General features: G+C 44.2%; 1 protein-coding gene across 19 annotated transcripts in view; it reads left to right on the forward strand.

Moving 5' to 3' along the window:
* R3HDM2 (R3H domain containing 2) overlaps positions 1-21,743 on the forward strand; it is a 129,538-nt gene that overhangs the window by 100,458 nt on the left and 7,337 nt on the right. For 8 of the 19 annotated variants that reach the window (XM_006093586.3, XM_006093589.3, XM_014459909.1 and 5 more), the window contains 9 exons: positions 3-56; positions 5,175-5,407; positions 7,359-7,531; positions 13,510-13,611; positions 15,195-15,437; positions 15,747-15,873; positions 16,119-16,279; positions 16,722-16,876; positions 18,285-18,385. In XM_006093586.3, the coding sequence (XP_006093648.1) occupies positions 3-56; positions 5,175-5,407; positions 7,359-7,531; positions 13,510-13,611; positions 15,195-15,437; positions 15,747-15,873; positions 16,119-16,279; positions 16,722-16,876; positions 18,285-18,385 (1,349 nt within the window). The remainder of the gene's footprint in view (positions 1-2; positions 57-5,174; positions 5,408-7,358; positions 7,532-13,509; positions 13,612-15,194; positions 15,438-15,746; positions 15,874-16,118; positions 16,280-16,721; positions 16,877-18,284; positions 18,386-21,743) is intronic. The other 11 variants (XM_014459913.2, XM_023757951.1, XM_014459918.2 and 8 more) reach the window with 3 other exon arrangements.

A 21,743-nucleotide genomic window follows, 5' to 3' on the forward strand; every position in this document is an offset into this window, starting at 1 on the left:
AGACTCTCCAAAGAAGCCTTTTCTTCTAGCTCTCACAAGAGAAGGCAGATTTTTAGGTACTTCTGTGTAATCTATATCTTTCCTTGTTTTTGTTTTTATTTGTTTGTTTTGTTTTGCTTTATTTTGTTTTGCTGTAATCTTTTCAGCGGAGTGAGTTTGCTCCATGCATGGCTGCTTGTGGAATAATTCAGTTTGTGGTTTTTGCAACATTGGATATTTGTCCCCATTAAAAAAACTAAAAAAACATGGCTTTTGCTCAATGACTTTATTTTTATTGTTGCTGATTTCATTTTAAGTCCTGGATAGGTGGTGAAGGGGACCAAATAGTTATATTATATGGGATAGGTACTGTTTCTTCCCAGAAATTTGCTGGAATTGGGCATTTTTGGAGGAGTTCAACATATTAAGGTAAAAGAATGGATGTCTTTTAAGCTACCTTTTCTGAATCTGTGAAATGATATGAAGAGCTTATTCCTGACCCAGCATAGGGAATGTTTTGTATCTTTAAGAAAGAATAGTACTAACACATATACATACAAACACCTCTGTCTTTGTAGTTCTCTCTTTGGAACAATGTGTAATGGGTAAGATGACCCACTTCTGAGGCCCAAGAAGAACCTCAGAAAGGACTGTCTGCCTTAGGAGGTCTTTAGAGCATGTCCTTTATGTGATTGTTCATGACTTGCTCTTAATTGTTGGCGAAAGCTGCTGTACTAACTTCTCCAGTATCTAATATTCTCCATTTTCCACAAAGCAATCATAAGAACCTCCCTTTTATTTCAGTCTCTCCATTCCACCCCAGAAGATTACTAAAGGTGGTGATGAGAGAAGAGCTACTTTAGGACCCTATCCTGGCACCAACTCATTTTAAATATATTCTTCCCATTTACTGTAGAAAAACTGTAGAGCACAATATTTAATACCAGGATTCAGGTCTAATCCTTTCCAAAGGGCTTCTGTCTTTTTGAATCCTAAGCTTGATAGGACCTGACTAACTCAGATTAGTTAGAGCTCTCATCCCCAGTACTTCAGTTATCCCTTCCGTGTTTTCCTTTCTAAAGTTAGTTAAGCCATCTGAAGGTTGGGATAGAGAGATTTTCCATTCTTGGGATGAAGGATTTATCTTCCTTTCCATATCTTTGAACTTTTTTTCGTAGACTATCCCACCCTTATGTCCATATGAAAGCCCCAGGTAGAAAGGGCTCTGCATTTGTGGTGGTGGTTGAGATAGAGTCCCCCTTTTTAAAAAATAAATAAGTTCCTGTTCCACATTGTACACTTCAGTCAGAATTCATGCCAGAATACCTATAATAAACAGGAGTTTTAAACTAACTTCTATGTGTGACTTCGTGCACAGTGCTTGACAGTTGCTAAAGTACACTAGCTGATTCAGTTCTCTCACTGTCCTGATTTGATAAACTGGTTTACATGAAAGAAAACAAAAGCAGAAACATTTAAGTGACCAACCCACGTTTTCATGGCTACTAGTAGCAAAACTGGAACTGACTCTTTGTCCAGTGTACTTTTTATCATACCACACCAGCTCTCTACAAGCATCACTCGTTCCTATCTGAGTATTGTTCCATTCAGAGCCCTAATTCAGACTTACTGCTAAGAATGATGCCCTTATTAGTGCTGCGGAGCATCAAACTATATCAAACTATGCAGATAACTAGAGGCCTGGTGCACAAAATTTGTGCACGGGTAGGGTCCTAGGCCTGGCCGGCAATCAGGGCTGATCAGTTTCCCCGCCTCCTCTTTCCCTTGCTCCCTCAGCGCCCCGCCGCTGCTGCTGGTCGCCTGCCATGTTCCACGCCACCCCCTTGTGGTCAGCGCACTTCATAGCGAACTCCCGGTCGAACTCTCAAGGGGACAATTTGCATATTAGCCTTTTATTATATAGGATAGCTTGAAGGATCTAGTTAGCAGGTGCAGCTTTCTCCTATCCAGACCTCTTTTATGATGCTGCTTTCCATACTGAATTTTGATTAAAAATCTAGGTCATTTAAATGCAGCTCCATGAACTCTTACGGGGGTACTTCATTCTCTATTTGGGTACTAGTTCAGAACTCTAATGATTAGAAGCTGATCTTCTCTAACTGCTTTATACCTTTATTCCCAAGTTTGTGAAATAAATACTGATATACCAGATTTCCTCATCCACAATTGGCAATAACTATGGCAGCTTCCCAATCCTTTGAAAGATTCTATTGCACTGATAAATAAGCCACAATGAGGGTTACTGATATTTTTGCCACCTCTTCCACAAACTTCTCTTCCCACTTCCCAGACACAATAAACTGGACTTTTCACGGCACTGAATCTACTTGTAAAAACTAAGTCAGCTCTGATTTTACAGGAGTATAAAGTGTGAATTTTCTCTGTTCTTCACCCTTCTCTCTAACACACAATCCAATCCAATGCTCAGAATTGAGTTTGGTAGTTTTCCCTCACTGTTTTATTTTTAGTAAAGTGGAAAGACTTGACTAGATGTTGGGTGTAGTCGTAGGGAAGGAAAACTGATCTCTTTCCTGACCAAGACTCAGCTTAGGTGCTTTAACTCTCAGGTTAGTCAGAAGATGATCAGACGAGCCACATTTTGAGAACTTGGCCATCACTATCTTGGGGGAGGAAACTGGATGAGTACAGAAGTGCTGCCACTTCGGCTCAAGCTTCCCAGGGTGTTTGGTTTAAAGTTGACTCATTCACTGTCCTTTGGTAGAAAAAGTAAGTGGCAGAATTTTTCTAATAGATAGTACTGTGTTTGATTTAGGTATAAAAGGCCATTAAGATTTTTGCAAAATTTAAGCTCTAATGTCTAATAAGCAGCCTCATCCATTGCTACTGCTGTATCCCATTACCCCAGAAAACACACACATCTTTATTGAGTCCTCTCAGTAGACTTGCCTTTGTTCATTTAGATGGAGCTATTGGCTCTCACTTGAGGTCTGGAGATTCCCTGATTTATATGTCTTTCTTATTTCCCATTCTACTTTGACATCCCCAAGAAAAAGGGATAAAGTTTTGGAGAACCAGGAATATTTTCTAGCCCTCTATTCTAATGATATAGGGAGTAGTTTACTACTACTCTCTATAAATTACTTGGAATTCAGAGAAGAATTAGTATGTCGCTAACCAGCTGTGCCAGTGTGTTGTTAGCCCACCATGACTGGCTTAGCTAAACAGCTAAACTAGTGACTCAGGCAAATATTTTGCCCATTTTCTCTATAGTTCCTTTGGAACAGGTAGTCTATAAAGAAAGGTATTGTCTTTAATATTACCCCCTTAAGAAAAATACCTTTCATCCTAGCCGGTTTCCTCAGTGGTTAGTGTATTGGCCCTCAGACTGAAGGGTCTCAGATTAGATTCCCGTCAGGGCATGTATCTTGGTTGCAAGCTCAACCCCCAGCCCTGGTCGTGGCACATGTGGGAGGCAACCAATCGATGTGTTTCTCTCACATCAATGTTTCTCTGCTTCTCCCCCTCCCTTCCATTCTCTCTAAAAATTAATGGAGAAAGAAAAATACCTTTCTATAGTAGAATAACTGTGAGCCTGGTGTCTTTGAAACTAAGGGGATTGGGAGGGGGTTTTCTACTTACCTTAGGTAGAATGATGGTGAAAAGGATGGAGCTCAAGCTACTATGAGTTTTGCTCAATTGCTCCCCAGTATACATACCAAAATCTTTGTAATTGTTGTCATTTGATTTCCTTAGATTATCAGTTGTTGGGAATGGGAGATGTGAAAGAAAAACCCCTCGTTCTTGGTTGCTTATTGATTAAGAAGTGGTAAGAGCTCAACAAGACTTAGGTCTTTCAATCCAACCCTATCTATCTTGAGTATAGCACTTCATAGACACAAGCATATATCATCAGGATAACCCTGATATTTCTAGAGCAAAATAAGAGAGGATGAATCCCTTTTCTTCATAGCCTTGCACCTTGCCTAGGGCAGCAGGGTTATTTACATGGAGGCAACTAGGCACAGTCCATCCTCTGCTGCTTGCCATCCTGAGTCCCAAGAGCATATTTGCTTGATCATGCCAAAGACTTCAGTCCTTAGAGACCCTGGAACCAATTGTTCCCCGATGCTAACACAGAACTTCCACAAAACAGGTTAGGTCAATTCCAGACTATCAGACTGAGTTTTCCAGAGTGCCCCTTTAGTCCACTATACTCTTCCCACCCAGAAACAGTGGTCATAAGAAACACCTCTGCCCAGCCGGCATGGCTCAGTGGTTGAACATCCACCTATGAACCAGGAGGTCACGGTTCGATTTCTGGTCAGGGCACATGCCCGTATTGCAGGCTCGATCCCCAGTGGGGGGCGTGAAGGAGGCAGTGATCAATGATTCTCTCTCATCATTGATGTTTCTACCTCTCCCTCTCCTTTCCTCTCTGAAATCAATTTTAAAATATATTTTTAAAATGCCCTAGCCAGTTTGGCTCAGTGGACAGAGCATCAGCCCACGAACTGAAGGGTCCTGGGTTTAATAATGGCCAAGGGCATATACCTCGGTTGCAGGCTCAATCCCCGGCCCTCATTGGGCATATGCAGGAGGCAACCAATCAATGTGTCTCTCTCACATCAACGTTTCTCTGTCTTTTTCCTTCCCTTCCACTCTCTCTAAAAATCAATGGAAAAAATATCCTTGGGTGAGGATTAACAAAAAAAAGAAAGAAACACCTCTGCTGTCTTAGACACATTATGTGGAAGACCTGTTGTGGGATCTATCCATGTCATTGGCTACTCCTGCCTTCTAGCACATAACTTCTAGGAGTCCTTTTGTTTTAAGAACTCCCAGAAAGAGATGGTACCCCTCTGCTCCCCACTATTTCCTGCATGTCTGGGGTCCCGCAGTGGGGAGCTGGGGGAAGAGACCACAGCCAATCTCAGCATCATGTGTGTGGTTCCCACCCACCTCTGGTCTGTTGTATTGAGTTGCCAGTGCGCTGTCTTCCAGATGTGCCCCCACGCTCTTTGTTAATATACTGGGTATTGTTCTGTCTGCTCTCATCAACTCTTGGTGGGCCAGCCAACTAACAAGAAGTCAGTGTCCATCCTCTCCGCAACCTCACCCCCTCTTTGTTATTGAAAGAATAGAAATGAACTCTCTCCTAGCCCTTCTGCAGAAGTGGTAGGTGGAGGGTGCTCTGATCACTGTGGTCTCTACAGGGGGAACCGTGAGGGGCTAAGCCGCACCTCGAGCAGCCGCCAGAGCAGCACAGACAGCGAACTCAAATCCCTGGAGCCACGGCCTTGGAGCAGCACGGACTCTGATGGCTCTGTTCGAAGCATGCGGCCCCCTGTCACCAAAGCCAGCAGTTTCAGCGGAATCTCTATCCTCACCCGGGGTGACAGCATTGGGAACAGTAAAGCTGGCAGTGCAGGAAGGATCTCCAGGCCAGGTACTACAGCTTCTCACCTGTGTCATGCTATAATTTTTTGCTTGTCGTTTGCAAAAAATCACACTGATACTTTTTTTAAAATTTAAATTCTTTATTGTTTAAAGTATTACATATGTCTCCTTTTTTCCCCGTTGACCTCTCCCCAGCCCTGATACTTACTTTTAATAAAACACTTGTGCCAATATTGTGTCCTGGAAACCTAACACAGCCAGAGGAGGGGAACTTTGATTTCTTGAATTAATTCATTGTCCTTTTGAGTACTCTCTCCGATTTTCTTTCAGACCTTTTCTAATTGAAAAAAACTGACTGGATTGGATTATTTGATCTGATTTCTGACTGAGGTGGGACATCCCTATAAGCCCAGGTTCAGGTCACATACTGAGATGAGAAGATAGCTGCTTTCATTCTGTGGCCTCTGAGATTATAAGGAGGGTCTGTAGAGCAGAGAATTTAGCTATTTATAATTCATTGGTGGCAGCCAATAGGCTAGGACTTAGAGAGGTACTTCTGTGGCTGCTTCCCTGGAGCTTGTCACTGAGAAAAGGAGCATGAGTTCCACCTGCCACCCCTGTAGCCACGCTTTAGCTCTTCTCATCTGCTGTGAATCCTTCTCCATCTATTCCTGTTGCACTCTTAGCAGAGGAATATTTAGCTCTTTATACCCAGTGGAACTCTGTTCCACCATCCTCCTGCCTATGAAGAATTACCTGATTCTCATCCCAGAAGTTCTGTAGGTCTTATCCTCAGAAGATGTCAGTAGTGGTAAAGATTGTTGCCTCTGACTCTTGGGTCTCTGCTGCCCTTCTCTGATACCTCCTTTCTAGTTCCACTGCCTCTGCCTTTATACAGGCCTTTATCTTCTCTTATTTAATTATGACACTAGCCCTCAAGTTGGTTTTCCGTCCTCAGCCCTTTTTATAGGCAATTTACCAATCTGTAACATAGATCTAATCAAATCACTCCGCTCTTAAAAACATTCATGTTTTTCCATTTCCTGCATAGTGAAATCTAAATTACTTATTATAGCATAACTTCCTGGCTCTAGTTTGCCATCTCAATCTCATTTCAAGATATCTATCTTTCTCTGACCCTCCAACGATTTCTTGAATATGACATTAGCTTTGTCTCCTCTCAGTCTTATAAACCTTCTATTCATCCTTCAAAACTATCTCTCCTGCCACTTCCTCTTTAAACCCTTCCCTTTAACCCTTCCAGGAGTTATTGCTTCCTCATCTTTGCTTTCGTACAATTATGTTTGTATCAGTGATGCAGTCCTTATCCTTATGAGATTATAATCATTGTGTGGGTGTTCATCTTTTGTCAGGAGATCCTGTGCTGCTTAAGGGCAAAGACTGTGTTCCCTTTGTTTTAGTGTACTCAGTTCATTATACAATGCCTGACACATAGTAGATATTCATTAAAAGTATTTTGTGTGAATGCATGCATGACTTGGAGAGCCTGGAAATGGGGAAAATAGATGAAGGTTGTGAGTATTTGTGTGAGTATTTGTGGAGAGGCAAGGCTGCCTTCTCAGCAACTTTTGTGAGATGCTGAAAGTTGAGAAGAAATCAAAGAGAAAACAAGTCTCTTAAAGGACTAGGAATCTGTACCTTCCCAGGAAATAAACATTTATGTTTTCAAATATCTAATCATGATGGACAGATTCTAGGCACTTCGGGGGAGGTGACTTAACCTCACATTTTGTTCAATTCTAAAACCAAACATTGACAGTCAAGGTGGTTACTGTCCCTAGGGAACAGAAACGTGCTAAGATGAGGACTCCCATCATCAGGACAGCTGAAATGCATCCGTGCTAAGACAGTTGGGGAAATGGACAGGAGAGTGAGGAGAAACAGCAAAGAAAGACTAGGGCCCTGTAGCTGGGCCCTCCAGGGGTGGTATGTTCATGATTTGCACTTACAGCTCTTGGTGGGTCTCCTCTTTGCCTTAGGTATGGCTCTAGGTGCCCCAGAAGTGTGCAACCAGGTCACCTCATCCCAGTCTGTCCGGAGCCTTCTCCCTTGTACTGCCCAGCAACAGCAGCAGCAGCAGCAGCAGCAACTTCCTGCTCTTCCACCCACGTCTCAGCAACAGCCACCCTTGAATAATCACATGATCTCACAGGTGAGTCACTGCTCAGTGCCAGATCCCCCTTTGCTCAGATTCAAGCAAGCTCTGGAAGGACAGTCATGTCTCTTGTGCTGTGGGTGGTAGGAAAGATCTGTTTTTGGAGACATGCCACTCTCTCCCCCATTTCTCATTTGTTAGTTTTCAGAAGAGAAGAGTAAGGATGAAGTTTTGGCCAAAGTGCTCTTCGTAGTGTCAGTCTGGGAGATTTTTGCTTTACATATTTCTTCCTCTTCCTCCTGAAAATTGTCAGTGGGATCTCTTACCCCATTCCACATTTCTGCTATACCCCATCTCTCAGTATATCCTGTATAATTAACAAGGTCATTTTGCTCACTATATTTATATATGGAGTTTAAAAGGACCATAGCTCCCACCATAGTCTGATTGAATGTACTCATGTGACTATTGACCCATAAACATATATTTATGTGTTGGTGTTAGGGGGAAAGGAAATAACACTCAAGACCCCTGCAATACCTATATCATAAAGCACACACCCCCCCCACAATATTTTCTGTTTTCCATGCCATAAAAGAGCTCCTCTTCCTCCTTCTGTTGCTGGATGGGTAGATGTTGGTACCAACTAGGGTGTGAGTGAAGTTTTACTTCTATGGGGACCATCCAAGCCATCAGCATAAGAGTTAAAACTTATTCTAAATGGAATCTCAGTATTCTAGGTTTAAAAGTCTCCTTAATAACCTGAGGAGAGCTGCTCTGAGCTCTTCATGATTAGAGCCCATGCTTTATCCCGAAGTGTTCACTGGTAGTCAGGAATCCCATGTCTGTACTCTGTTACGCTGTAATTAAAATTCTTATTACAGGCTCCCTTGTCTCCCTGTTTAGTTAGTCCCACTTGACCTAAAATATATCTCTTCCATAGGTACAAGAAACAAATTCCAAGCACTCATACCCCAGGAAACTAGAGTGGAAAGACCCCAGAATGGCCCAGTACTACCCCATTCAAATACTGTGAAATGAAACTTCATAAAGAACAGTGAAGATCTAGGAAACCCTGCTTTGTGTTTTAATGTAACCCACATGCAGATCATTCTAGTCCTTCATATTAGTCCCTAAATCACTTTCTCTATAATCCTGACTTACTTTCTTCTAATACCGTGTACCTCAATAAATCTCATATATATATATATAATTGATTTCAGAGAGGAAGGGAGAGAGAGAGAGAAAAATATCAGTGATGAGAGAGAATCATTGATCAGCTGCCTCCTGCATGCCCCACATTGGGGATCAAGCCCTCAACCCAGGCATATGCCCTGACTGGGAATTGAGCCATGACCCTCCTGATTTATAAGTCGATGCTCAACCACTGAGCCACGCAGGCTGGGCTCTGTGTCTTAACTCAGACCTATAAGTGGGTAAACTCTGTGCTCCTCTCTCTGGCTATCTTCTGTGTATGTATGTTTCACTTTTTTAGGAGCCCAGTTTTTTGGGGGTTTTGTTTGTTTGTTTTCTAAAATGTGTGGATTTTTTTTTTAAATATATTTTATTGATTTTTTACAGAGAGGAAGGGAGAGAAATAGAGAGAGTTAGAAACATCGATGAGAGAGAAACATCGATCAGCTGCCTCCTGCACACCTCCTACTGGGGATGTGCCCGCAACCCAGGTACATGCCCTTGACCGGAATCGAACCCGGGACCTTTCAGTCCGCAGGCCGATGCTCTATCCACTGAGCCAAACCGGTTTCGGCAAATGTGTGGATTTTAATATAGTCTTGCTCCCTTTTTTCCCCTCTTAGTTTTCCATCTGCCTCCTCCTTCTATCCATAGCTAGAAACAGACAGCAAGAATAGAACAGAAATAGAAAGGTAAAGAGGATAACAATTTTGGACTGAAAAAAATCTAATAATAGACAAACATGGTAATTGACCATACCTTCGCTATGCCTCCCATTGGCTAATCAGCACAATATGCAAATTAACCGCCAACGAAGATGGTGGCTAATTTGCCTACTGCAGGCAGATCCCTCTGCGCCGCCCCTGCTGGGGCTGGCAGCAGCGCGATCCCCAGCCGCCGGCCGCCCCAGCACGGGATCCGGGCCTGCAGTGTGCGGGACGGGGTGGGCAGGGTGGGCGGCAGCCCGATCTGAGCGGCCGCCTGACCCAGCGTGGGATCCGGGCCTGCCATCTGCGACCAGGGGAGACGGGGCAGACACCACGGGATTGGGCGTGCCATCTGCCACCAGGGAAGTGGGCCTAAGCCAGCAGGTGGTTATCTCCCGAGGGGTCCCAGACTGTGAGAGGGCACAGGTTGGGCTGAGGGATCCCCCCCCCCCCCGCCAGTGCACAAATTTTTGTGCACCGGGCTTCCAGTTTTAAATAATTTCCAAGCTGAAACCAGTTTGGCTCAGTGGATAGAGCGTCGGCCTGCAGACTGAAAGGTCCCAGGTTCGATTCCAGTCAAGGGCATGTACCCAGTAGGAGATGTGCAGGAGGCGGCTGATCGATGTTTCTCTCTCATCGATGTTTCTAACTCTCTATCTCTCTCCCTTCCTCTCTGTAAAAAATCAATAAAATATATTTTTAAAAAATAATAATAATAATTTCCAAGTGACTGGGTCTGAATCCCAAATTTTACTCAGTCGGATTCTGTCTCTGCCTCTGCATCATGAGGGTCAGTGGGTCAGCTGTTGGTATTGACTGACCTGCAGGGAGTATGATGCTAAGTTAGGCCTGTAGATTGGGAACCGGGGAGCATTATTTGGTATAGAGATCTCTGCTCCCTCAGAAATGTATTCCTGAGATTAATTGTGATCACAAACTCCAAACCAAAAATTCTTAGCCTGGTTAAGTTTTGGTGTCCCTGAAGCATTTGTGGTAGCTGCTAATATTTTTATACACCTCCACCCCCATATGTAGTTCCTTTTTTCTTCCTCTCACTTTTTCTCCTCCCTTTATCCTTTTCTTCTTCTTCTTACTGCCTTTTTCTTTCTTTTCTGTTTGTCCCTGTCTCTCAGTACTGGTGGCTCTCCAAACTCAAGTTGCTGAGCCCCAAAATACTTATTGTTCAGTTTCTCAAAAGGTACATAACAGAGCAGGGATGAAGGAAGTGACCATACACACATACCACTGTGCTTATTCTAAATAGTTTCATTTGGAAGAGAAACTGAGAAAATATAGTTACCTTTAGCTCTGTAGCAAGAGACTTTTGTCCCAGGCTTAGAGACACCGCTGGCTAAACTGTGCTCTTTCCCTTCTTGGCAGGCCTCTGCTGTCAGAGCAGGCCTCCATATCATATATCAGTAGTGCATGTGAAATCAAGGCGTGAGGCTGAGAATTAAAGGGCCAGAGGCTACCTTTTGCCCAATTTACTTAAAGTGGAATGGGCCTCTTGAAAAGGAGCCCTCCAAACCTCTCTCCAGGGGCCCATTCAGGCATCTAAGAACCAACGATTTAGTCTAGAATTTGCCAGTAGGTGACTGTCACATCCCTCAGGGCCAGTCTTTGGCTTCCTCATGGTTTTTAGGAAGTTTCCTAACTCTGGAGTGTGAGACTCTCTAAGAAGAAAACTGTAGCTGAGATAGTGGTGGGTATAACTTAAAAATAGCACAGCCCGGCTAGCATGACTCAGTAGTTGAGCATAGACCTATGAAGCAGAAGGTCACGGTTCGATTCCGGTCAGGGCACATGCCTGTGGGTTGCAGGCTGGATCCCCAGTGTGGGGCGTGCAGGAGGCAGCCGATCAATGATTCTCTGTCATCATTGATGTTTCTATCTCTCTCTCCCTCTTCCCTTCCTCTCTGAAATCAATAAAAATATATTTTTTTAAATAGCACTGAGATGCCTACCTTTACCACTGCCCTTCTCAGGAGAGTCCTAAGAGAGGAGCATTTCTTCTCTCTTCACTTTTTACTTAAAACTCACAAATGTGAGGAAATCAGGCAGCCTTCTTTTACCATTTCACTTTCCCTATGGTCACCCTTTCTCCCTCCGGAGTATATAAGGTCTAAAGCCAGTGGTCGGCAAACTGCGGCTTGGCAAACCGCGGCTCTCGAGCCACATGCAGCTCTTTGGCTCCTTGAGTGTGGCTCTTCCACAAAATACCGACTTCTGCGCATGGGCCACGAAGTTTCAGTCTCACTGTACGTGTGCGCTTGCACGTGGTATTTTGTGGAAGAGCCACACTCAAGGGGCCAAAGAGCCACATGTGGCTCGCGAGTTGCGGTTTGCCAACCCCGGGTAAAGCACATTAGGCCTTCCTCTAAGAGAAAGAAGAGGATTAGGATAATAGAAAATGGGTTTAAAAGCTACCAGCACAGATAGCTCATGCTGAGAAGCTTGGCCAGCAGTTATATTTGGAATGCCACTGGCTTACAGAAAATAAGTATGCTGGGAGAGCTGAGAGTTTATTTTCAAGGCTATGGCAGCATCTCCCTTAGGTCACACAGTGAAGTCTCTGTAACTTTTTCCTAACCAAGATGACTTACATTTACTTAATCCACATGTCAGGAGTGTTCTCCATCGTGGGGTCTTCTAATTCCTGGACTCTGCTTCTGGAAGTTAGTCCCCTCTATGAAAGGGTCTCTCCAGAGGTAAGTGGCAGGAGAGGATATTGACACCTTGGGTCCCCCACACCTCTTGTTACTCTAAATTTGAAAGGAGGGAGGAGAATTATACAAACTAAAAGATGTTTGTGTAATTCTGTTCAACTTCTTTCCCACCCTCCCTACTACTAGAGTGGAGAGGAAGAATATATGTCAGGTAGAACTAGGTTCCCATCCAAGCTCTGCAGATTAGCTGTGTGATCCTGGATGTGTGATTTAATTTCTCTGAACCTTACTATCTTAACTGCAGATACAAGTTATATCTCCTTATAAGCTTATTGTGAAGCTGTAATGAGATAAAATATATAAGTGAGACAATGAATGTAAGTTATTTCCCTCTCTCTTCCTAGCCTCTCCCCTTTCTCCCACCCCTCCTACCACCACCAGGGGCCATGGCTGGAGAACTGATGAGGGATTGAAATGGCTGGAAAGGAAGAAGAGAGAAAAAAATAACTCCTTATTAGTTGGTTTAGAATACACCAAATCCTCCTGCTTAAGGCTAATGAAGGGACTGAAGGAACAAAAGTTAAAACTAAGGCTATTTATATTTTATTCCTAAATCCCTCCCTGTTTGCTTATGGGGACATTTTTCATACTGCCCTCACAGCCTGGAGTTTCACAGAACAATCTTGGAGCAGGAGGAAGTAGCCAGAACCAGGCGTGAACTGACTGTTTTTTCCTTCTCTGCCCTCGGGAGGGAGATGATCCTTGTGAATGAGAATTCCTCCAGGAGAGCTGTGCTGTGAAATGAGGAGTGTGACCGGGAGAGCTCAGCCAGACCTTGGATGACGCTTCCTACAGAAACAGGAATCCATTTTGTTTTATTTTTTTTAATGTTTTTTTATTGATTTCAGAGAGAGGAAGGGAGAAGGAGAAAAAGATAGAAACATTAATGATGAGAGAGAATCATGGATGGGCTGCCTTCTGCACACCCCCCACTGGGGATCGAGCCCACAATCCAGGCATGTGTCCTGACCGGAATCGAACCATGACCTCCTGGTTCATAGGTCAATACTTAACTACTGAGTCACACTGGCCAGGCCAAGGGATCTCTTTTCAAATGGACATTTGAGGAGGGTTTATAATTATGTTCCCCAGGAATCATATGTTCAGAAAAAAATGTCTTGGGAAAAGCTATGTTTGGAATCAGACAGCAGACCCCAGCTCTGAGAGTTCTAAAACTGGTCACAACAGCTGCAGAGTTCTGAGTGGCTAGTGGGATGGGGTATGCAGTGAGTCTGTCCTGATAGGAGAGATTGCTATCCTGGGCTTGGTATTCATACTGCTCAGCAGCCTTGCTGTTCATGTGAAATTTCTTCTATGATTAACACTGTTCCTTCCCCTTTCCTCCCCCTCTCTGCCCTGTGCCCCCCTTTTCTCTTCCCTTCCCACATGCCTCTCTGCTGGCCCACAGCCTGTCCCAGCTCTGCAGCCCTCTCCGCAGCCTGTTCAGTTCTCTCCAGGCTCCTGTCCCCAAGTCCTTCTGCCAGTCTCTCCACCCCAGCAGTACAACATGGTATAAACTTCATTACCCCTTTTTGTCTTGTCCTTGTGTGGCCTATATCTCTGGGTATGTCTGGGTCAGTCTGTGACAACCTTGCAAAGCAGTTGTGCTTTTTGGAGGGCCATGTTTAAAGGTGTTTCTTCTTGTGGGGCCAGTATAGGCTGAAGTATACTCCATTCTAGTGACCACGTCACAGTAATTTAGCCATCAAACGATGCTTAAATGTAAGAGAGAGGAACACTGAGTTCCCTGGAGTTATAGGAAGGGAAACACAACCAGATGTTGATCTAACCTGGGCTCCTCATCTTTTCCTTTAAAAATAAAAACACAATTGCAGACTTCTCTGGTTCCACTGGTAAAAACTTAAAATGTTCCCTTCTGTTACCGTATTATTTTACATAAAAAGTAGCCTTTTCTAATGCATAGCACTTGCTGTTTAGTTTGTACCTTGACTACAAATCCTTTGAAGATCTGATTTGCCTCCTAGTTGATAACTTCTTTAATGATATAGGAGGACTGGCTTCTTTTTATTTCGTGTTAATCACACCTGTCTGCTTTTTCACTAGAATCCCTTCTTGTCTCCCACCTCTTATTTCCATTCTGAAAAGTCCTAGAATATGGACCTCAAAATAATCAGCAATCCAGTACTCTTGTCATCTGTTTCTGCCCATTAAGGTAGTTAAACAGCTAACTTGAAGATCAGATCCCTGAAAATTGAGTGAAGTCACAGGAAAGCATTACCTTTTGTTCCTACTAGTTATTTTGGTTTTTGGTTCTTTTTGCAAAAGAACTCCTCTGCGTGTGTATGTGTTTGTGTGTGTGTCAATTACTGTCCAGGGAGCAGAAAGGACGAGGAAGCTAACAAACTAACCTATCACCGTACAAGTGAGAGATGGAACACCATCACTCTTGCTGCTTAGAGAAGAGGGCTGAGAGAGAAGGCAATTACAGACTAGCCAGTCAGTCTCACCCTCCAGCTCAGCTACTCACCCTGGCCTCCTTTCAGAGGTGAGAATTAGAAGTGGTTTCTGAAGGGCAGGAGAACTCTAGGCAAGTATCAGAGAACAAAGGTGGAAATGACCTTGAGAGGGAGTAAGGAGATAAGCAGCAGGAGTGGGAGTCCATCAGTCTTTCCGCTGCATAGGCAGAGCTGGGGAGCCACATGAACCGAGCCACCCATAATCCATTCAAGGTGTTATCTGGGTCCTTTATTATAAAAACAGGATTTTTGGCAACATAGGGCACTTTGTGTGGTTGGAGGCAGGAGGAAGACAGGAAATGGAAAGGCTTATAGTCTTTTTTTTTTTTTTAACCCACTAGTTTGTCCTGTTTTTCTATATATAGAAGTTGTGTCATTGCTCCCATCTCCCCAGGACAAATTCTAATAAAAATCATTATCAGAGTGGCCATTGTTGCCTCATATGTGGTAAGGAGGCTGGCCTCCCAGGGCGCAGAGGCAGGAGTGTCTCACATTTGGAGTAGGTAAGGAAGGCTGTAGGTAGGGTTGCTATTTCTGTCTGTGTGTCTGTGTTGAAGCCGAGAACATGGGGCTTGATGCCACCTCAGTCCTTGAGTCTCCACTACTTTTTCAACAGGCAGATGACCTCAGCAACCCCTTTGGACAGATGAGCCTTAACCGCCAAGGTTCTACTGAAGCAGCTGACCCATCCGCAGCTCTGTTCCAGCCCCCACTTATCTCCCAGCACCCTCAGCAGACTAGCTTCATCATGGCTTCCACAGGACAGCCCCTCCCCGCTTCCAACTATTCCACCTCTAGCCATGCAACACCTACTCAGCAAGTCCTGCCACCCCAGGGCTACATGCAGCCTCCTCAGCAAGTGAGTGGCTCTGGTTCCCAGCTTAAATCACTAATTCCGTTTGTCCAGTATTATAATCCTTCCCTCTTCCTCTGATTTAGACAGAACAGAGGGGATACCTGTTCCTCACCTCCATTTCCCACTAGTTGTCTTTCTAGTTAGAAGGTTTCTTTCTACGTGACACAAGTCCTTCCTGTTATTTTTCAAATTTGTATACCAATGCTGCAATTGCAGACCCAAAATATCTCCATTTACAGATTTTTGGCCATCAACCCTGATGCAATTAATAGTTTGGGGACCTTCTCACACATCTCTTTCCTCTTACCATAGATCCAGGTTTCTTACTATCCCCCTGGACAGTATCCTAACTCCAACCAGCAATATCGACCTCTCTCTCACCCGGTGGCCTACAGCCCCCAACGTGGTCAACAGTTGCCTCAGCCATCCCAACAGCCTGGTAAGGGGAACTGCTGGTGTAAGAAGACAGTGACTAGGAGAAGGGCGGAGACTGGGAAAGAGAATTACCGTCCCTGTTTTTTTAAAAAAAAAAGGCAGGAATGATTAGATTCCTGAAGAGGTACCCAGGATCTCCAGAAAAAGGAAAGGCAAAATAGACAGGTGAAGAGAAATTGCTGATAGAGTGTGACCTCCTAAACATTGTTGAGACCATGCTAATGTCTTCTCTTCCTTGCCCATCCCCAGGTTTACAGCCCATGATGCCTAACCAGCAGCAGGCGGCTTACCAAGGCATGATAGGGGTCCAGCAACCACAGAACCAGGGCCTGCTCAGCAACCAGAGGAGTGGCATGGGGGGCCAGATGCAAGGCCTGGTGGTTCAGTATACTCCACTGCCTTCTTACCAAGTGGGTGCATTTTGCATTGGGAACCATCACCCAGTCCTCAGGATGAGGGAAAGGAGGACAGCCTCCTATGTCACCAGTCTGACAACTCTAACATAAAATACTGTTCACTTCGCCCTTAAGTTTTTAGGTTTTTTCCCTCTGAGAGAAAGCCCAGAGAATCTGAGAAGAGTCTTTATTTAAATTGTTTGGTCTTTATACAGCCATGCAAATGAGTATATGCCCAGAAAAGTAGGCTCTAAAGGGAAGCAGGCTCCTTTCTCTACATCAGATGCTCAAGAGTGGTATTTGGAGAAGAGGGAAATGGAGGTAGCTCTGTGAGCATTTCCTTTAGGCAGATGAGAATAGGAGGAGTCTCTGAGAGCTAGAGAGGAAGCGCCTTCGTCTGTTCTTGGATGAACTCATTGGGAGTACGAGTGGTCATTCTCTTCTCATCTCCACTCAGGTCCCAGTGGGTAATGACTCGCAAAATGTGGTCCAGCCGCCTTTCCAGCAACCCATGCTGGTCCCTGCAAGCCAGTCTGTGCAAGGGGCTCTCCCGGCGGGAGGGGTGCCAGTGTACTACAGCATGATCCCTGCGGCTCAGCAGAACGGTACGAGGTAAGGACTCCCCGAAAATCCAGACACATCTCCCATAGACCATCGGCAATGGCTGCACCATGCTTTTGTTTTCACTGACCTAAGAAAAGAAAGGCAGGGGTAGAGATCCCAGTAGTGCCCTAAAGCTAGTAGAATATGAATGAGTTCATTCTCCTTTTGTCCTCATTGATTTGACATATCCATAAGAGCACATTAGCAGAAAAAATTCCTGCTTCAGAGACTGAGGCTTTATGATTTCCCATTTTTTATTTTCCTAATCAGTGAGATTCAGAACTATGGGATAGAGATTGCTCATCATTAAAAGAAGCAATTTGGAGAAAAGAAAAAAAAAAAAAAAGAAAAAAAAAATATATATATATATAAAATTTTCTGTATACCTCTGTTTATATCCATGGATGAATCTCACATGGTCTATTTATATGTATCTTAGGATAGACCATAGCTGATATAATTTTAGAGGTAGAAAGTACCTTAGAAATATCTAGTCCACGTCCCTTGTTTTATTTTTCTCCCTTTTTAAAAAATACTGTTTTACTGATTTCAGAGAGGAAGGGAGAGGGAGAGAGAGACAGAAATATCAACGATGAGATAATCATCGATCGGCTGCCTCCTGCACACCCCATTCTGGGGATCAAGTCCGCAGCCTGTGCCCTGACCGGGAATCTAACCTCGACCTTCCAGTTCATAGGTCAACACTCAACCTATGACGCACACCAGCTGGGCTCTCCCTTTTTTTAATAAATGAAGAAGTTCTAGATAGGGATATTAAGGAACTTACCCAAAGTCATACAACTAGTTAAAAGCAGAGCTGGAACTAGAACTCAAGTCTGGGCCTACTTGCAGGTATCTCTGTGTGTCTCTCTCAGTGTGTATATGTTTCTTTATGTCTTTTATATGTATGTCTCCTGTTGTCTTGAGCTTCATGGGGGTTTTTCCCTATTTGTCTTCAGGTGACTATCTGTGTTTGCCATTGTGTAAATATCCTAAATCATACATCTCCATAGTTCTTTCTTACCCATCTCTCTCTTGCACTGTATATCTGTCTCTGGCACTCTCTTTGTCTGTGTGTCTATTATGTTTATCAGAGTGTGCGTGTATTTGTGTTGTGTGCATGTATGCACATGTATGTATCTGGTGTTTCCACACTGTTAGGAAGAGCATGTGTCACTGACATTCCATCTGTAGCACTGATTAGCAGCTTCCTAATTGAAAGATGATCAAGTACAAATATATATAATTAACTTTGAACTGATTAGTGATTTTAGAAATTGCATGGCAAATTGGTTTGGAAATGGCTTGGAGCTGCCTCTGCTTCCCATAGGGGAGGCCCGGGCAGCAGCAGCTATTTGCCATGAGCTGTGTTCCTCCCTCTACCTCTTTACCACTCCTCTCTTTTCTATTTCCCCAGCCCTTCTGTGGGATTTCTGCAGCCTCCTGGCTCTGAGCAGTACCAGATGCCTCAGTCTCCCTCTCCCTGCAGCCCACCACAGATGCCACAGCAGTTCTCAGGTAAGATGATAAAAATTGCCGGGGCTGGGAGGCCGGAGGGAGGCAGGTCGGGGGAGTGGTCTTGGGCACTTTGCTACTCTAGATCTGGGAAGGGTAGAGAGAGTTCAGGGATGGTGTGACCCCATCAGGAAGAAAGGCCAAAATCCTGGCTGGTGTTTTCCAGGGGTGCTGAAGTTGACCTCTCAAGAAAGGTGAGGTTGGTTGCCCCATCCCTGGGCAGCCACAAGTCTGATTGGGTTCATTGTTTCTTTCCTTCGTATTTTGTTTTATTTTCCTTTTTCTGAATTCACCATTACATTTACCACATGCGTTTGAGACATGAAGTGCTTACCTCTGTCTCCTACACGAATTCTTTCTATGACAGCTTTTTTTTCCCCCTCTTGGGAGTGTGAGCAAGGCTGATAAAATGCTTTTTAAGTCGTATCTTAGATTTGTTTAGCAGTTTTTTGTATGTGATCACATACATTTTATCATTTTAATTCTTACTACAACTTCATGAAGGGGAAATTTAAGCCTGAAAGGATAAATGACTTGCCTAAAGTCACAGTCCTAGAACTTGAACTTTGGTCTTTTGAATTTCTACATCCTATGCTGCATTCTCAATAACACATTTTCAACAGGCTTCTGTACTCTCCCAGGTGAACAGGCTTGTGTCATGCAGCCTTTCACTGTCTGCCTTTGCCAAGAACTCCCCCAGTACACTAAGTGCAGCTGCCCTTGTTTCTTTCCCTTTCATCCCACCCTAACATAGTTTGACACTGCAGTTAAAGAAACTTAAGGGGTTCTGGAAGGCAGGAGGTCTTAATGTACTTCTATTGTGGGAATATCAGAGTGCCCTCTGCTGGGGAGAGGGAGGTATTTTTGCCAATTTCTCCATTTAGAAATGTACTATTTTTCACATAACATATTTTATACTCATGTTAGGTTCTGGAGAGTGGATTCCAGAATTAATTTTGCTCATAAGACAGAATCAGTTGTTACCTTCAAGGAGCAATGACTTTTTCCAGACCAAACATGGATCTCTCACAGGCTGAGAGATTTTAAATTCAACAGCCCTTACCTTTTATTATATTACTAGAGGCCTGGTGCACAAATTCGTGCACCAGTGGGGTCCCTTGGCCTGGCCAGCGGGATCGGGCTGAAACTGGTTCTCCGACATCCCCCGAGGTGTCCTGGATTGCAAGAGGGTGCAGGCCAGGCCGAGGGACCCCACGGGTGCACAATCGGGGCCGAGGAGGGACGCGGGAGGTTGGCTAGCTGGGGAGGGACTGCAGGAGGGCTCCAGGATGTGTCTGGCCCATCTCTCTCAGTTCCAATGGGCTGGACCCCAGCAGCAAGCTAACCTACCGGTCTGAGCGTCTGCCCCCTGGTGGTCAATGCACATCATAGCGAGCTGTTGAGCGGCCTTAGCATATCATTAGCATATTATGCTTTGATTGGGTGAATGGATGACCAGACACTTAGCATATTAGGCTTTTATTATATAGGATTGGTCTCTCCAGCTGTTTCTCCTAGTATCCCCAGGAGCACTTGACCTTGACATTCCCATCAGGGTATGGAAACTGTAGAAACCAGCTCCAAGAACCACTATAGCCTTTGGTGGTGCTTGATACCACAGGGCATTTTCTCTCTTATTTGTTAAAAGTAAATGTGTGCATATGTATATACTATCCTTGCTGGTATCAGTATATCTATTGGGTCTCTATGATTATATATCTGTTCATCTTCAAATATAAGGTCTTTGAATATGAAACAAACCAGGTGAAAGAATTTTTCATTACCTCCTCTGGACCTGATGCTGGGCTAAATAAACTGAAACAGCTATTCTGAAAGTTGGCAGCACTTAGAGATCTGGGCTGGGATTGGAAGGAGGTGATCAGGCTCTTCCCTAATCAATAGAAATGGAGGAAACCCACTTTATCATCTAGTTCCCTTGCTTCTTCAGAATTTTCTGTTATAATTCTTTTCTTCCCTGCTTGATCCTAGGCTTCTGGATTTTCCTAGATGATAGGACCCTCTGTTCCACCCACATCTAAGAGACCATATTCACAATACCACTGATTTTAAAAGTCTTCAATCCCTGCTCATAAAAATCTAAGAGGAAGTGGAATAAAAGTACCTCTTCTGTCTTCCTTTCCGTTTTACCCTTTACTGGGAGGATAGAAGACCTGCATAGCCCACAAGGGCTCTATGTCACCTTCAGAGGACAGTTACCCGCCCTTCTCCCATGAAGCAACATGGTCACTTTTCCAAAAATAAAGGCAGGGATTAGGGTTGACTGTTCCTGGAACAACTGTTCTGGTTTATTAATACATTTTTGTAGTTGCCCAATTTACCCCCAGGCCTGGATCTTAATTCCTCCACTATGATCTTAGACATAACTATAACCCCAGGAATCAACTTTCTTTCCACTAAAATGATGGCTTGCAAGTCTCTTAAGGTTTCTACAGAGATGCTGGTCTGGGGAAGACGCACACAGACATAAAATGGCAGTGAGACCTGTACCCAGACTCCCACTCACAGTGACACAGCAGCGTGGCCAGGCGAGGCACAGACAGACATAGCCTCCCACATACTCACTGGCTCGCTTTGTGGCTGAGGGTTTACCAAGGCTGAGACTGTTTTCTCTCTCACTCCCTGAAGAAATCCCTCTCCCCCACCAAAAAAGGAAAAAAGACCAGATACTGTTGTATTCTATTCTGTAATTTTGGAAAGATGCTATGGATTTTATTTCTCTCACCATTCCTGTCCATAGATTTGATTCCTGGTGGTAAGGAAGAAGCCTTATCAGTCTTCTACCTCAGTGATTTCAAAAAAACCTACTAAACAAAAACCAATTCTGCCAGACATAAATGTCGATCTGTTTGTATTTATGTGGTTGCTCTGCCCAATCGACCTTTCTGCCCACGTTTAATGATGCCACTTAAAGAGCCATTCACACGTCCCCTCTCCTTTGAGCTTTCAAGCTGAAATTGATTTCCTTATTCAACGCCCTTCTCCCCCTTCCCACTCCAACACTGGCTTCTTCCTCCAATCTGATTATATAGAAGTGCTGTCACTGGGCCGTGAGGTGGGGTTTTTTTTTGGCGGGGGGCCGGGGAGAGGGGGGGTTATCGCCATGTCCATTAAGAAAGTAGCGACAGTTCAGCTGCTAACGGATGCCACTTGCTTTGGGCTTGAGAAAAAGAAGCATAAAAATCAGCTCATCAGCCAAGTAGTGCTCTGTGTCCTCGGCTGAGTGAAGGAACAATGCTGCAGGCCAGCAGGGAAGGAGGGGAAAGACTCACTGTGGGGAGGGCTGAAGCTGTGACTAATCACCCTAGCTGTGTTTTTGTTGGGAATCAGAGAAAATAATACC

The sequence above is a fragment of the Myotis lucifugus genome, unplaced genomic scaffold (genome assembly GCF_000147115.1).
Source record: "Myotis lucifugus unplaced genomic scaffold, Myoluc2.0 scaffold_119, whole genome shotgun sequence".
NCBI classification, from domain to species: Eukaryota; Metazoa; Chordata; class Mammalia; order Chiroptera; family Vespertilionidae; genus Myotis; species Myotis lucifugus.